At 43.4% G+C, this 15,445-nt stretch overlaps 1 protein-coding gene across 3 annotated transcripts in view; it reads right to left on the bottom strand.

Annotated features, from left to right (window-relative positions):
* The window catches only part of PLCB4 (phospholipase C beta 4), a 378,077-nt gene that overhangs the window by 90,686 nt on the left and 271,946 nt on the right, over nt 1–15,445 (bottom strand). For all 3 annotated transcript variants that reach the window (XM_040429870.1, XM_040429871.1, XM_040429869.1), the window contains one exon: nt 1,951–2,041. In XM_040429870.1, coding sequence (XP_040285804.1) covers nt 1,951–2,041 — 91 coding nt within the window. The remainder of the gene's footprint in view (nt 1–1,950; nt 2,042–15,445) is intronic.

The raw sequence follows: 15,445 nt of genomic DNA, 5'->3' as shown, positions 1-15,445 counted from the left end.
GTAGTGCTGATTGTGCTGAGTGGACCCCTCTCTTGCATCAATCCAATGTGTCTTAAAGGGGTTTTCCAAGTGTGTTTTACTGATTACCTATCCTCTGGACAGGTCATCAGCATTTGATCGGTGGGGGTCTGACACCTAGGACCCCACCGATCATCTGTTTGAGAAGACACCAGCGCTTGTAGTAGCGCTACGGCCTTCTTCAGCTTTTACTAGGCCGCGTGACGTCACGTTCTTGGTCACATGTCCTAAGCGCAGCTCAGCCCCATTGAAACAAATGGGGCTGGGCTGTGATAAAAGGCACAGCCACTGTACAATGAACGGTGCTGTGCTTGGTGCCTTCTCAAACAGCGACACGCGGAACCCTTGCCGATCAGATACTGATGACCTATCTAAAGGATAGAAAGGAGAACCACGGCACTCGGTTTGTAGTTGAGATTTTAAATTCTTTTTATTTAATACATCCAGTTAATTGAATAAATCACAGGCTAATTTGCATTTATTTAGCCTTTCTGGGTTCTCTGTGCCCCACTCATAATTATGTTTTGATTTATATATTTAGATTGTGATCAAGGTCCGGTTAGAACCGAAATGTTGGCCCGTGATTTATTTAATTAACTGGATGTATTAAATAAAAAGAATTTAAAATCTCAACTACAAACAGAGTGCCGAGGTTCTCCTTTCTATCTGCTTGGGTTAATCACCCTACCACAGAGCACCTACATTCAACTGTAGAGTGCCAACCACTGTGTCATTGCTATCTAAAGGATAGGTCATCAGTAAAAAAAAACTTGGAAAACCGCTTTAATTGAGAAATTCCTACTTGAATTTTTATGCTAATGTGGTGCTTGAAGCCCTGAGGGGTAGACCTAGCGCCTTGGAGCCCCATTTCACCTCCACCTTTCTGCCTTAGTCACTCCCAACGACTGAAAGGGCCAGACATCTTCACTGTTCCAATTCCTGGCCCTGAAATCTTGAGTATGCTCTAGTGAGAGTTCAACTGTCAACTGTCGCAGTTAAGATCTCACTCTTACCAGTGGATGGGTGAGATTTCAGGGACAGGCATTAGAGCAGTGCCTGGCCCTATCAATATGCCTGGTTTACTAGGGTTGATCATGCTGAGAGCTGCTCTTTCATTAACCTGATCGCAGGGTGACTCACTGATGGATAACCCAGGGCAATTTGTGGGGGAACCTGACAACAAGAGTTCAATTCCCATGCAGTGCTACTGCAGGTAAAATGAAGCATTATACAGTTTTGGGTTGTGCATGTTATAGACAGACCTATTGAGTCCCTCAGAGCGAGAGACGAGAGCGAGAGTCCTGAGCATGGAGACCCTCCTCTAGTTACGAACCTCATTGGTCATCTGAAATTGGGTTTTCTAAACCCCACAACCCATGCAATTCTACATTTCACGTAACTGTTTTCACAGTCTAACTTCACTCTTATATTTTGAAAACGGATTTTATAGTATTGTTATAGTTTTAGTTAAAGTATTCTACTTTTTTAGCTGTTTTATAAATGTGCAATGAATTACGGTATAGTCAACCTGCAGCTTGGGGTTACTTCGGTTAACATATTAGGGAATTGCATTATGTGCAGTTCTCTAATATACAATCATTAGCACAATTACAGATGCAATCTGAACACATAATAGGTGAGCTGATGGGCGCTAAAAGCCACCGCAAGACATTCGACTTCTGTAGGGCTGCCCAGCACTCTTTGTGATGTCGGTAATTTCACTGATGACAATACATTAGCAAATTCTACTTAGTTTAATGGAATTTTTTTTGTTGGGGGTGGGGGGAGGCTAAGCTGAAGCTATGCTTTAATGTGGATTTTTCAATAGAAAATGAGCCACTACTGTCCCTTCCTATTCCTTGGCATAGTAACTGTGGGAGGCAATGGAAAGGATCACACAATAACAATCACAGCAGTATAGATGAGCCATACTTTTTTCCACCTCAGCCTTCAGTCGCTTGTTTTTTATGAGAATTTTTCTTTTCAGGTCATTTGGAGAAGGCAAAGATCTCCCAGGATCTAGCTGAAAAACAGAATCAAGATAGATACGCCAAAGATGAGATTAGTCCGACCGTCTCAGGTCTATAATGCACACAATAAAGGTCATTTACAAAAGTGCAAAACATGCAGGCGTGCAGAGCTCCTCATACAGTGGGAACGTGGCGGCATCTGTTTGCCCTGGTACATATCTACAGCCTAGATTACAAAATGGGACTGCGGGTAATGCCGGCCACAGACGTAACTACTATGATCCACAATAGATGACTCAGTCATCTGGTTAATGGAAAAGTGGGCTATGTGTAACCATACAAACAAATATATACATGTCTTAGGGTACTTTCACACTAGCGTTTACGTTTTCCGGTTTGGAGTTCCGTCATCGGGGCTCAATACCGGAAAAAAACGCTTCAGTTTTGTCCCGATACATTGTCAATGCTGTTCCGTTTAGTTGCGTTCCCATACCGGAGAGCAAACCTTCAACATGTATTTTGCTTTCCGTCCTGGGATGCGGAGCAAGACGGATCCGGCATTACCCCCAATGCAAGTCAATGGGGACCGATCCATTTTCTCTGACACAATAGAAAACGGATCCGTCCTCTATTGACTTTCAATGGAGTTCATGACGGATCTGTCTTGGCAATGTTACAGATAATACAACCGGATCAGTTCTGAACGGATGCAAATGGTTGTATTATCAGTAAAGGAAGCATTTTTGCTGGACCTTACCGGATCCAGCAAAAACGTGAGTGTGAAAGTAGCCTAAATGAGGAGCTGTCACCTCTCCTGACATGTCTGTATTAATAACGACTTACATTCCCCGCGTAATAACCATTCTGGAGCATCTATTCTTATGACTCTGTGTTGTATCATTTGTTTATTATTCCTTCTAGAACTTATGAAGGAATTTCCATCAGTCTGCAATGAAGGTCCAGATGGGTGTTACCAGTTGGGGGGGATTGTCCCTACATTGTCTGACACTATCCAATCAGTGATGTCAGCATCAGAGTGTGCAGGAACACCCCCCCCCCCCAAACTGGTAACACCCAACTGTACCTGCATTACAAACTGCCATTCATTCATAACTTTAAAAAGGAATACTAAAGGAACAGCACAACATAGAATCATGCTCCAAGATTGTAATTAGGGTACTTTCACACTAGCGTTAGAGGATTGCCATTGCCGGAACTGCCTGCCGGATCCGGAAATCTGTGTGCAAGCGGATAGCATTTGTTTCTGGATCCGTCTGACAAATGCATTGAAATACTGGATCCGTCTCTCCATGTCATCCGTAAAAACGGATCCGGTATTAATTTTTTTTTGCATTTTTAAAGGTCTGCGCATGCGCAGACCGGTAAACAGGATCTGTTTTTCCGGAACACTTGGTCTGCGGCATTAATACATTTCAATGGGAATTCGGCATTCTGGCAAGTGTTCGGGAATTTTGGACGGAGAAAATACAGCAGCATGCTGCGGTATTTTCTCTGGCCAAATACCGTAAAAGTGACTGAACTGAAGACATCCTGATGCATACTGAACGGATTGCTTTCCATTCAGACTGCATTAGGATAAAACGGAAGCGTTTTTTCCGGTATTGAGCCCCTGTGACGGAACTCGATACCGGAAAACTTTAACACTAGTGTGAAAGTAGCCTTACACGGGGAATGCAAGTAGTTACTAAACCAGACATGTCAGGAGAGGTGAAGGCTGCTCTTTAGTACCAGAATGTTTTTTTTTTTGTGTGTCCCAGAGAGAAATACTGCCGGAGAGGTTGTCCATTTTAGACAATCTTTATTGGTCACAAAGGTCCCTCAACAACATGCTGATTATATGCTATCCTGCTGTTAGGACCCAAAAGAATCAGATGTCATCTGAGGGGGAATCTGACAGTCAGTGATCCATTTGCCTGCAGGAAAACTAAGTATTACAAAGCTACTATTGAAGTCAACACAGGGTCTGTGTGGTGCATGCATGTGCCCAGTCCTCCACAATAAGCTAAGCTCTGAAGCAGCTCTCTTCTCTGGCTAAAAGCTGAGGTCCTGAAAAGATAGTTGATAATGAATATTCTAAGACAGAGAAATCCTTTAAAGGGGTCGTCTCACTTCCCCAAATGTCATTTATCATATACAGAGAAAGTTAATACAAGGCACTTACTAATGTATTGTGAGTGTTCATATTGCCTCCTTGGCGGGCTTGATTCATTTTTCCATCACATTATACATTGCTTGTTTCCATGGTTACGACCACCCTGCAATCCAGCAGTGGCGGCTGTACTTGCACTCTGTAGGAAAAGGTGCTGGCCTCTCTAGTAGTGGCTGGGACTATGGGAGTGCGCACATGCAGGCACTTTTTCCTGTAGCGTGCAAGCACGACCACCACTGCTGGATTGCAGGGTGGCCGTAACCATGGATACAGGAAGTGTATAATGTGATGGAAAAATGAATCCAGCCAAAGGAGGCAATATGGACAATCACAATACATTAGGAAGTGCATTGTATTAACATTCTCTATGTGATAAAGGACATTTGCTGAAGTGAGACAATCCCTTTAATGATCCCCTGATTTATGTAATATAAGCAATAGATCTATTACCATAAAAGTAACAATTAGTGTGAATATTTAGTCATATGTTTGAGAAAACTTACGTTTACGCAGTGGCGTAGCGTGGGGGGAGGGGGGCTCCCTATGGCCCCCATACCTTCCGTTATGCCTTATAGGCTTTGGGCCACTAGGCCTGAAGCCTATGAGGCAGTAGAGTGACGCAGGAGGTCACGATTACCTCACTGTGACCTCCTGCGCCGGGACTCGCAAGATGACGCGACGCGGGAAGGTGCAAGCTGTGATGGAGAGAGGTAAGAATTTTTTTTATTTTTTTTGTATGTACCCTAATTGTGGAGGTACTGGGTGCTTATGGGGGTGTTGGAGGAGCAGAGAGAGGAGGACCGAGGACATTATACTAACGAGGGGGCCATTATATTAATAATAAAGAGGGGGACATTATACTAATAACAAAGAGGGGGGCATTATATATACTAATAATACAGAGGGCCCATTACAATAATAATACCGAGGGGGTCATTATAATATACAGGGGGAATAATATTATGGGGAATGGGGGACTATCTGTCTGGCTCTAGCACAGTACTGGGGGTAGCAGCAGGATGACAGTGTTGAGACACCAGGAAGGAGAGGATGAGAGTAAAGTGAGGAATCTAAATTTCTTTCTGTGAAACTCTGCAGAGACGAGAAGCAGCTTAGGAAAGAGTTTAGGAAAGAGTCTACATCCCAGGAGACGTCACTGGATGTAACAGGCATGGTGCTGTATTCTACTGTATATAATAATGTCCATCCACATATCTGTTTCATGGTAGGGTTGGGGGGGTGGAGATTAGGAATTTGGCCCACACTGCCGCAGCCCGGCCCCAGACTTCAGGTCACACTGTGCGTGTTCTGAATTTGAGGTCCTCACACCCATCTACCACATTATCTGTACTAGGAGAGTTTACGGCCAAATGAAGGCTTTACATAGATATGGGGTGGATAGTTCAGTCTCCAACATTTGCACATATGAACGATTTACAGATCTTTTTGAAATGAATATACTTTATGTACGGTGTGCTATTTTATACTTTACAAATGACCCTTATTGTTGTGTGCATTTGGCGATTTTATACCTTTACTGATATTAGAATACAACAGTCACAGAATGCACACAGATTTGGGTTCACATTTAGTGATCCTATGTGATGGAGAGTACCCTATAATAACGTACCCACTCAGTGTACATAAACATACACAAACAAAGGATAAACTGAGACTAGACGGGTATAGTAGCTAAATATACATACGTATACTTTATTAGACAATACATAAAAAAGTTTATTATATGTGATGTGTCACATCAGATAAAAAGGTGGACTACACCTGAGGGGACATAACATAGTTACATAACGATTGGGGGAAGAGGGCAGTGAGGCTACCAAAAAGCGAAGATGCACAACAAGCGCACTGACTTATGCGGATGTCACACACAATTGTCACAAATGTCCAGAAAAAGTGTAGATGTATATCTCCAAACATATACACACGCATATAGGACAAGACCTGTCTTATATGTTAGAGATGCCACAAGTGTCCACAATTGTGCTGGTATACACATAAGAGGCTGCCAGTGCACAAAAGACAAAAATCCCAGCTCGGGACATACACGTGTATAGCAACTGGTCACATCCAATTGTGATAAAGACTAATGTCTAAATCTCAGCAAAAAAGTGCGTACAGTGGGGGAAATAATTATTTGACCCCTCACTGATTTTGTAAGTTTGTCCAATGACAAAGAAATGAAAAGTCTCAGAACAGTATCATTTCAATGGTAGGTTTATTGTAACAGTGGCAGATAGCACATCAAAAGGAAAATCGAAAAAATAACTTTAAATAAAAGATAGCAACTGATTTGCATTTCATTGAGTGAAATAAGTATTTGAACCCCTACCAACCATTAAGAGTTCTGGCTCCCACAGAGTGGTTAGACACTTCTACTCAATTAGTCACCCTCATTAAGGACACCTGTCTTAACTAGTCACCTGTATAAAAGACACCTGTCCACAGAATCAATCAATCAAGCAGACTCCAAACTCTCCAACATGGGAAAGACCAAAGAGCTGTCCAAGGATGTCAGAGACAAAATTGTAGACCTGCACAAGGCTGGAATGGGCTACAAAACCATTAGCAAGAAGCTGGGAGAGAAGGTGACAACTGTTGGTGCGATTGTTCGAAAATGGAAGGAGCACAAAATGACCATCAATCGACCTCGCTCTGGGGCTCCACGCAAGATCTCACCTCGTGGGGTGTCAATGGTTCTGAGAAAGGTGAAAAAGCATCCTAGAACTACACGGGAGGAGTTAGTTAATGACCTCAAATTAGCAGGGACCACAGTCACCAAGAAAACCATTGGAAACACATTACACCGCAATGGATTAAAATCCTGCAGGGCTCGCAAGGTCCCCCTGCTCAGGAAGGCACATGTGCAGGCCCGTCTGAAGTTTGCCAATGAACACCTGAATGATTCAGAGAGTGACTGGGAGAAGGTGCTGTGGTCTGATGAGACCAAAATAGAGCTCTTTGGCATTAACTCAACTCGCTGTGTTTGGAGGAAGAAAAATGCTGCCTATGACCCCCAAAACACCGTCCCCACCGTCAAGCATGGGGGTGGAAACATTTTGCTTTGGGGGTGTTTTTCTGCTAAGGGCACAGGACAACTTATTCGCATAAACGGGAAAATGGACGGAGCCATGTATCGTGAAATCCTGAGCGACAACCTCCTTCCCTCTGCCAGGAAACTGAAAATGGGTCGTGGATGGGTGTTCCAGCACGACAATGACCCAAAACATACAGCAAAGGCAACAAAGGAGTGGCTCAAGAAGAAGCACATTAAGGTCATGGAGTGGCCTAGTCAGTCTCCGGACCTTAATCCAATCGAAAACCTATGGAGGGAGCTCAAGCTCAGAGTTGCACAGAGACAGCCTCGAAACCTTAGGGATTTAGAGATGATCTGCAAAGAGGAGTGGACCAACATTCCTCCTAAAATGTGCGCAAACTTGGTCATCAATTACAAGAAACGTTTGACCTCTGTGCTTGCAAACAAGGGTTTTTCCACCAAGTATTAAGTCTTTTTTTGTTAGAGGGTTCAAATACTTATTTCACTCAATGAAATGCAAATCAGTTGCTATCTTTTATTTAAAGTTATTTTTTCGATTTTCCTTTTGATGTGCTATCTGCCACTGTTACAATAAACCTACCATTGAAATTATACTGTTCTGAGACTTTTCATTTCTTTGTCATTGGACAAACTTACAAAATCAGTGAGGGGTCAAATAATTATTTCCCCCACTGTATGTGCCTAGTATCATCTATCAATAGAAATAGAGAACCATATATGTATATATCACCTTGAAGGCAAATAAGGTTACTGCCAGTGCCCTAAAATAGAGCCATGTATAGAGGCATATACATATACAAAAATATATACAGGAATCGATCACCTAAATAACTGTGTCTGCCAAGTGAAGTCAAAGATCAGAGAGATCGACCCCTGGTTTACAAAGCAAAGAGTAGCCACACGCTATGAAATGACATACCCATAAAATGAAAGACTGTCCAACTCAGGAGAGCCACGTACCCCGACGCGCGTTTCGGCTGGAATGCCTTCTTCTGGGGGATGTGGCTCACCCTGCACATGTGTCTATATTTAAAGCACTCCTACGTCTGCCAATGATGACATCACTGGGGGAAAAGGTGGGACGTGCCCGGCCGCTCGATGGCCCTTGCCAAAACATATTATCCACATTTTTTAAATGAGATACCCAGAATTAAAGGGGATGTCTCTTCAAGACCACCCTGTACATATGCCATATCAGGTCACAGAGAGGGCATAGATAGGGGTCCGACATTCTAGTTTTATCTTTATGAACCAGAACAGAGAGACCCGATACGTCCATGCATTACTTATTGGGCACTGATAATCAGCATTTCAATTAACTCATGTCAGCCAAATTAGAGACTTCTATAAAAAGAAGAGAGACACCTTTGTAGACTGCACAGTTTTGGGATTCCTGCCCCTCATCAGTGCAGAGTAGAGGGGGATACTGGTTCTCACTAAAGAGATAATTGCAAATTGCTAGTAGGGGTTAAAGAAGCTGGCCTTCTTTTTTTCTCATATAGACAATTCCTTTAGATTTTAGACTGTAATAGGTAGGGAAAGGCTAAACACTGTATAGCAGCCATGTTTGTTTATGGATGCGTCATATACCCAATCATCCATATACGTACACAATTTGGACACATTTTGGAGCACAGTCGGCCATGCAGATATTTTGGCAACTACAACAGTATAATAAGGTAATACTTGTTTCTGATATCAGTCCCATCAGAAAAAATACTGGACCAATCATTCCTAATGATTTTTCTAAGAGGATGATAACTGCCCAATTAACAAGAAGAAATGTCAATTGTCCTCAAAGACCTTTCTTTTACTTTCTGCAGACACTTACGGTTATACTGCACATTTCAACTATATGCATAAGGCCTCATGCACACGGCCGTTGTTTGGGTCTGCATCCGAGCCGCTGTTATGGCGGCTCGGAAGCGGACCCATTTATCTCAATGGGGCCGCAAAAGATGCGGACAGCACTCCGTGTGCTGTCCGCATCCGTTGCTAGGTTCCGTGGCCCCGCTAAAAAAATATAACATGTCCTATTCTTGTCCGCGCTTTGCGGACAAGAATAGGCATTTATATTGAAGGCTGTCCGTGCGGTTCCGGAAATTGCGGAAAGCGCACGGATGTCATCCGTGTTTTGCGGATCCGCAAAACACACCACGGTCGTGTGCATGAGGCCTTAGGCAAACTGAGACAGGCAGGACTATTCCTCCCGTTCAGACTATGGGCAAGGCCTAAGATCCGTAGACTCAAGAATTTACACAAGTATCCACATAACACCATTTTACATGTTACACTCTTAACCCTTAACCCTGGACTTTACCAACAGGGGAGCAGAACCTTTTGAGTAACTAAGAGCATTTTGTCTATTTCTGATACTGAAAGTTGCTCGGCCGCCAGACTTGAAACTTCCTTTCTTCTACTCAAATTAATGGTGAACTAGGTAAAGCAGTGGATAGGACTAAACAGAGACAAATTTTGTAATCTCCATTACCATTACAATCTGACCATTACGTGTCATTTGTAGTCATGGCATCCCAAGCACTCCAGTTTTTTTTTTTTTTTCTTTGCCTATCTAGTGCAGGGTAGGCCATTATTCAAGAACAAGATAGAGGCTCTTGTGTAAACCTGTTTAATTTGATGTGTAATATGTGGGTTGTCAACCATCTTGATTCCTTCTCCCCTCAGATATGGTTTTCCTAAAGAATCCTACCCATCATGGCTGACTTTGCAGAGACAGAGCGGGTGGGGGTCTCACCACACTGCACAATGGCAGCCATGACAGATTAGTGACACAGCTGCGGTCCCCTCACACTCTTTATGTTTTCCTATGTGATGCAGCTTGAGCCTGTCTGCCCTGTCATCTCTCTCTCCTGTCAGCTCTTACATGCAGTAGACAGGGAGACCAGTGTGAGATTACATCTCCTAGAACAACACTGGAGAGTCAGTACACACAGATAGTACAGGCAGGCAGTGTGAGTCAGGAGGTTTATATAACTGCAGCTAATCACTGTATACACGTACCTACTATATTTCCACTACCGGTCCTTTAGATAGGGAAGATATTATATCTTCAACAGAATTCTGAGATATACAGAGGAACATAGAGGGTGGAGAGGGAAGGGGCTTGAGAGCTGCTAGGAGGGATTTGATTGGTGATGATGTTATCCTGTAGTTCACAGGAAATAAGCCTCAGGGGAGAGAACAAGATCCTGTTTACACATTAGAGCAAGCACTGGGCTAGTGATCAGACTTGAGGTTGTATGACCATGTTCCCATAATGAAAAGGTTCCAAAGGTATGGATGCAACTGAGTTAGGGTGTAACAAATGACAGTGATAGAATATTGGTGGTGAGTTAGTATGTGTTGCAAAAAAAAAAAAAATACAGATTGCTTCTTTACGTCTCTTTAGGTATCATGGCCTGGGTCACTGCCCTCTCTTAAAGAAGAACTACCGCAAAAAAAGTTAGTCTCTGACCTGTTAGACAGGTACATGATGTAATCTGTAGTGAATGTAATCTTGTTACCAGTGTCTGTATTTGTGAGTTATCCCCTCACTTCTGATCCTCAGCTGTGTCATGTGACCAGCAATCAGACTTTCAAAATAACACAGCATCTTATGTGTGGACAGGAAGTCAGTTTCTCTATGTATTCCTAAGGGTGCCTCACTCTCAGTCTCATAGGAAAGATAGAGAGGTAATTGGCTTCCTGTCCTGTATCAGTTGGAGATCAGAGAGTTGGTCACATGACATAGCTGAGAATCAGAAGAGGGGATAGCTCACAAATACAGTCACTGATGGGAAGATAACATTCACTACAGATTACTAAACTACATTCCCTACAATTTTTTTGTGGGAGTGCTACTTTAAGGGGTTCTGCAGTTTGTTTAAACTGATGATCGCGGCCTTTTCACTGTTTACCGCAGGCCTAGTGACGTCACGACTAGTATCAACTGGCCTGGGCGGGGCTAAGTTCCATTCAAGTGAACAGAGCTTGGCCGCGCCCAGGCCAGTTGATACTAGTCGTGATGTCACTGGGCCTGTGGTAAATAGTGAGAAGGCAGCGGCGCTCCTAGAGTGCCGCTGCCTTCTCAAACAGCTGATCGGCAGGAGTCCCGGGTGTCGGACTCCCCGATCAGATGCTGATGATCTATCCAGAGGATAGATCATCAGTTTAAACAAACTGCAGAACTTCTTTAAGTACTGTCCCTAGATGGGAAAGAACACATTCTTCTCAACTTCTTAATAGGCTCAATGTGTTTCTGATTCACATAGATGGAGGTTTAACCTCTCACTATCACAGCTACTTGAAAAGTTCCTAGGTCATCTGTCTCAAAAGTCCTACTTGGTTGTGTACTGAAATTTACACATATCAAACCTGCACTGTATGCACAACAGGATGGGAATGTGTATAGGGAAACCACAATTAATAAAGCACCCCAACTGTATTGACCATAGATTTTAGCAGGGCTAGGAAGTGTCAAGTCTAGTGATTGAATCACAAGCTCTTCATAAAGATGGAAATATAATAGTTTTACTGAAAAAAAAAAAAAACTATGAAGTCACGAAGAAGCAATGAAGACATACTATGCATCAGCAACACAAGAGAAAGCAAGTGATATTACTTCCCAGGCATAAAACCCAATGTCCAGGCTTCCTCAGAACAGCCAGCCACATGACAATAATCTAGTGTGGTCTACTGGACTGAGGCACCTGGTCAGTACTCCAGAAAAAAAAGGTCTAGATGATCAGGTTCCCAAAAGCCTGGATGCTTCAAGGTGCATTTTTAGCATTTTATTTAATTGAGGAATGTTGGGAGATATGCCCAAGTAGCAGCAAAAACTCATCTCCAGGTCAGTGCTCAGATAACACAATCATCAAGGCTATGCATGAAACATGATGCAATAGAAGAACAATGAGTGCTTACAACAGACACAAATGAGCGAATATGGTTTAAGCACGAAATAAACAATTCAAAGGATAAGAATCTACAGGATATGCACAAATTAACATATAATATGTCCTTCAGGCCTTCTGAACTGTTAGGAATGGTCTTTCAAGTCTTCCATATAATTCGTTTTATATTAGCCTTGATTACAAAATTCTCTCAAGGAAACTTCCAAGCAGATCATGTTTGACTGAATATGGGTGATTTTACTGAACATGGCCTCAGTGGTCATGTCCTGGCCATCATTTTTTGACAGGATCTGGATGTTTAGGGCGACACATGATGTCTCAATTATCAACTTAGAGAATGCTGTTCCTATTGCCTACCCTAACCTTCTAAACCTTTTATAATGTTTAGTTTCAGGACAATTTTTTTTTGCTTCGACTTAAAGCCCAGTAGACTACAAAGCTGGCCATTTTTTTGACCAACAGCTATGGCTACTTTTACACTTGCGTTTTGGGCGGATCTGTCATGGATCTGCAAAAACGGATCCGTTATAATAATACAACCGCATTCATCCGTCATGAACGGATCCGTTTGTATTATCTGTAACATTGCCAAGACGGATCTGTCATGAACACCACTGAAAGTCAATGGAGGACGGATCAGTTTTCTATTGTGCCAGAAGATCTGTCCCCATTGACTTACATTGTGTGTCAGGACGGATCCGTTTGGCTCAGTTTCGTCAAGCGGACAGCAAAACGCTGCAGGCAGCGTTTTGGTGTCCGCCTCCAGAGCGGAATGGAGACTGAACGGAGGCAAACTGATGCATTCTGAGCGGATCCTTTTCCATTCAGAATGCATTAGGGCAAAACTGATCCGTTTTGGACCGCTTGTGAGAGCCCTGAACGGATCTCACAAACGGAAAGCCAAAACGTGAGTGTAAAAGTAGCCTATTCCTCCCGACTCTAACATACACATGCTTGCTCAGCTCAGACAAGTACATTTTTTTTTTCTATGTGGAGAAGGGAATAAGGCTCCATTCACACGTCCGTGGTGTGTTGCGGACCCACAAATTGTGGATCCGCAACACACCCGCCCGGCACCCCTATAGAAATGCCTATTATTGTCCACAGCTGCGGACAAGAATAGGACATGTTCTATCTTTTGCGGAGCTGCGGACCCGAAGATTGGGGCCGCGCTCCGCAAATGCGGATGCGGACAGCACAATGTGTGCTGTCCGCATCAATTGCGGGTCAGAAAAATTGCAGAACGGATGCAGACCCATTTGCGAACGTGTGAATGGACCCTGAGGGTCCATTGACACGTCCGTAAGTGTTTTGCGGATCAGCAAATTGCGGATCCGCAAAACACGGACACCTGCAATGTGCGATCCGCAATTTGCGGATCCGCACATCACAGACACTATAATAGAAAATGCCTTTTCTGGTCCGCAATTGCGGACAAGAATAGGACATGTTTTATTTTTTCCTGGAACAAAATTGCGGATCCCGAAAAAACGGATGCGGATCCCGAAAATGCGGATCCAGGAAATGTGGATTTGCATACGTTCCAGCCCCATTGACAGTGAATGGGTCCGCAAATTGCGGAACGAATGCGGACCCAAATTACGGACGTGTGAATGGACCCTAAGTCAGTGGCTGACCCATCTGGCAGCAGTGTATGTCCAGCACAAGCAAAGGATTGGACATGTTGAAATACAATATGCCCAATCTTTCTTTTCCCCAAAATCAGATGTCGGGAGACACAATAGTTACGGGAGATACATTAGTTAGTCGATCAATCTTGCTGAAATTGGTGGGTTCAGCTGACATATATCTAATCTGTATGGACATCTTAAGACCCGCCATAGGACGAAATGATCCTAAATATAGGCTCCTCTGGTTTCAAGAACCATGATCTTTGTTCAAAATTGATGGTGAGTTCACTAAAAGAGTTCAAGAGGGGCCTGGATGTATTTCTGGAGTGTAATAATATTACAGGCTATAGTTACTAGAGAGGGGTCGTTGATCCAGGGAGTTATCTGATTGTCTGATTGGAGTCGGGAAGGAATTTTTTTCCCTAAAGCGAGGAAAATTGGCTTCTACCTCACAGTTTGTTTTTTTATGCCTTCCTCTGGATCAACTTGCAGGATAAGAGGTCGAACTGGATGGACGGATGTTTTTTTTGCAGCCTTACAAACTATGTTACCATGTTCTAGTAGGAATAATAAAGGAACAACACAACATGTTATTACATGGGGAAGGCAAGTAGACACTAAAACAGACATGTCAGGAGAGGTTCTCTTTAGAGCTGTTGTATAGAACTCATATATTTACTGTAAATATCTCCGGAGAGGGGTTTGTAATTTTTTCCTTACACAATGTTCAAATTTTTTATAAGTTCTTAAAGGGAACCTGTCACCAGGATTTAGTGCATAGAGCTGAGGACATGGGCTGCTAGATCGCCGCTAGCACATCTGCAATACCCAGTCCCCACAGCTCTGTGTGCTTTTATTGTGTTAAAAAACCTTTTTGATCAATATGCAAATGACCTGATATGAGTCCTGTATCCGGAGATGAGTCAAGCGGAAAGGAGCCCAGCACCGCCCCGCGTCCTCCGAATCTCCTCCTTGCTGGCTGACGTCACAGAGCTGGAGCGCCGAAATCTCGCGATGCGCGTGCTAGCGCATGCGCAGTGTCGGCATCATGTTCATTCTCTGTGCTGGCATCAGCATAGGGAACGAACTACGCATGCGCTAGCTCGCGCATTGCGAGATTTCGGCGCTCCAGCTCAGTGACGTCAGCCGGCAAGGAGGAGATTCGGAGGACGCGGGGCGGTGCTGGGCTCCTTTCCGCTGGACTCATCTCCGGATACAGGACTCATATCAGGTCATTTGCATATTGATCAAAACGTTTTTTTAACACAATAAAAGCGCAGAGAGCTATGGGGACTGGGTACTGCAGATGTGCTAGCGGCCATCTAGCAGCCCATGTCCCCAGCTCTATACACAAAATCCTGGTGACAGGTTCCCTTTAAACATGACCCAGAAGTTAAAACCCCATCCCATGATCACCCCGCCTACAATAAGATGGCCTTCTCTATTGCAGACATCCAGTATTTAATATGTGCATAGTCTGTTGTAACACACGACTCTTCACTGCACGCCGTTAGTTACAGGTTAGCTTTAAAATATTCACATTAAGTAACATATATTTTTGGTTTCACAAAATTTACCTGAAGCATAGTTTTTGATGGGTTGCAATAAAATTATATATTTTTTTTAAATTGATATGACTTAATATGACCCCCAGCACCATGACTTAG

The sequence above is a fragment of the Bufo bufo genome, chromosome 4 (assembly GCF_905171765.1).
Source record: "Bufo bufo chromosome 4, aBufBuf1.1, whole genome shotgun sequence".
NCBI classification, from domain to species: domain Eukaryota; kingdom Metazoa; phylum Chordata; class Amphibia; order Anura; family Bufonidae; genus Bufo; species Bufo bufo.
This window is presented reverse-complemented; position numbering and strand designations above follow the sequence as displayed.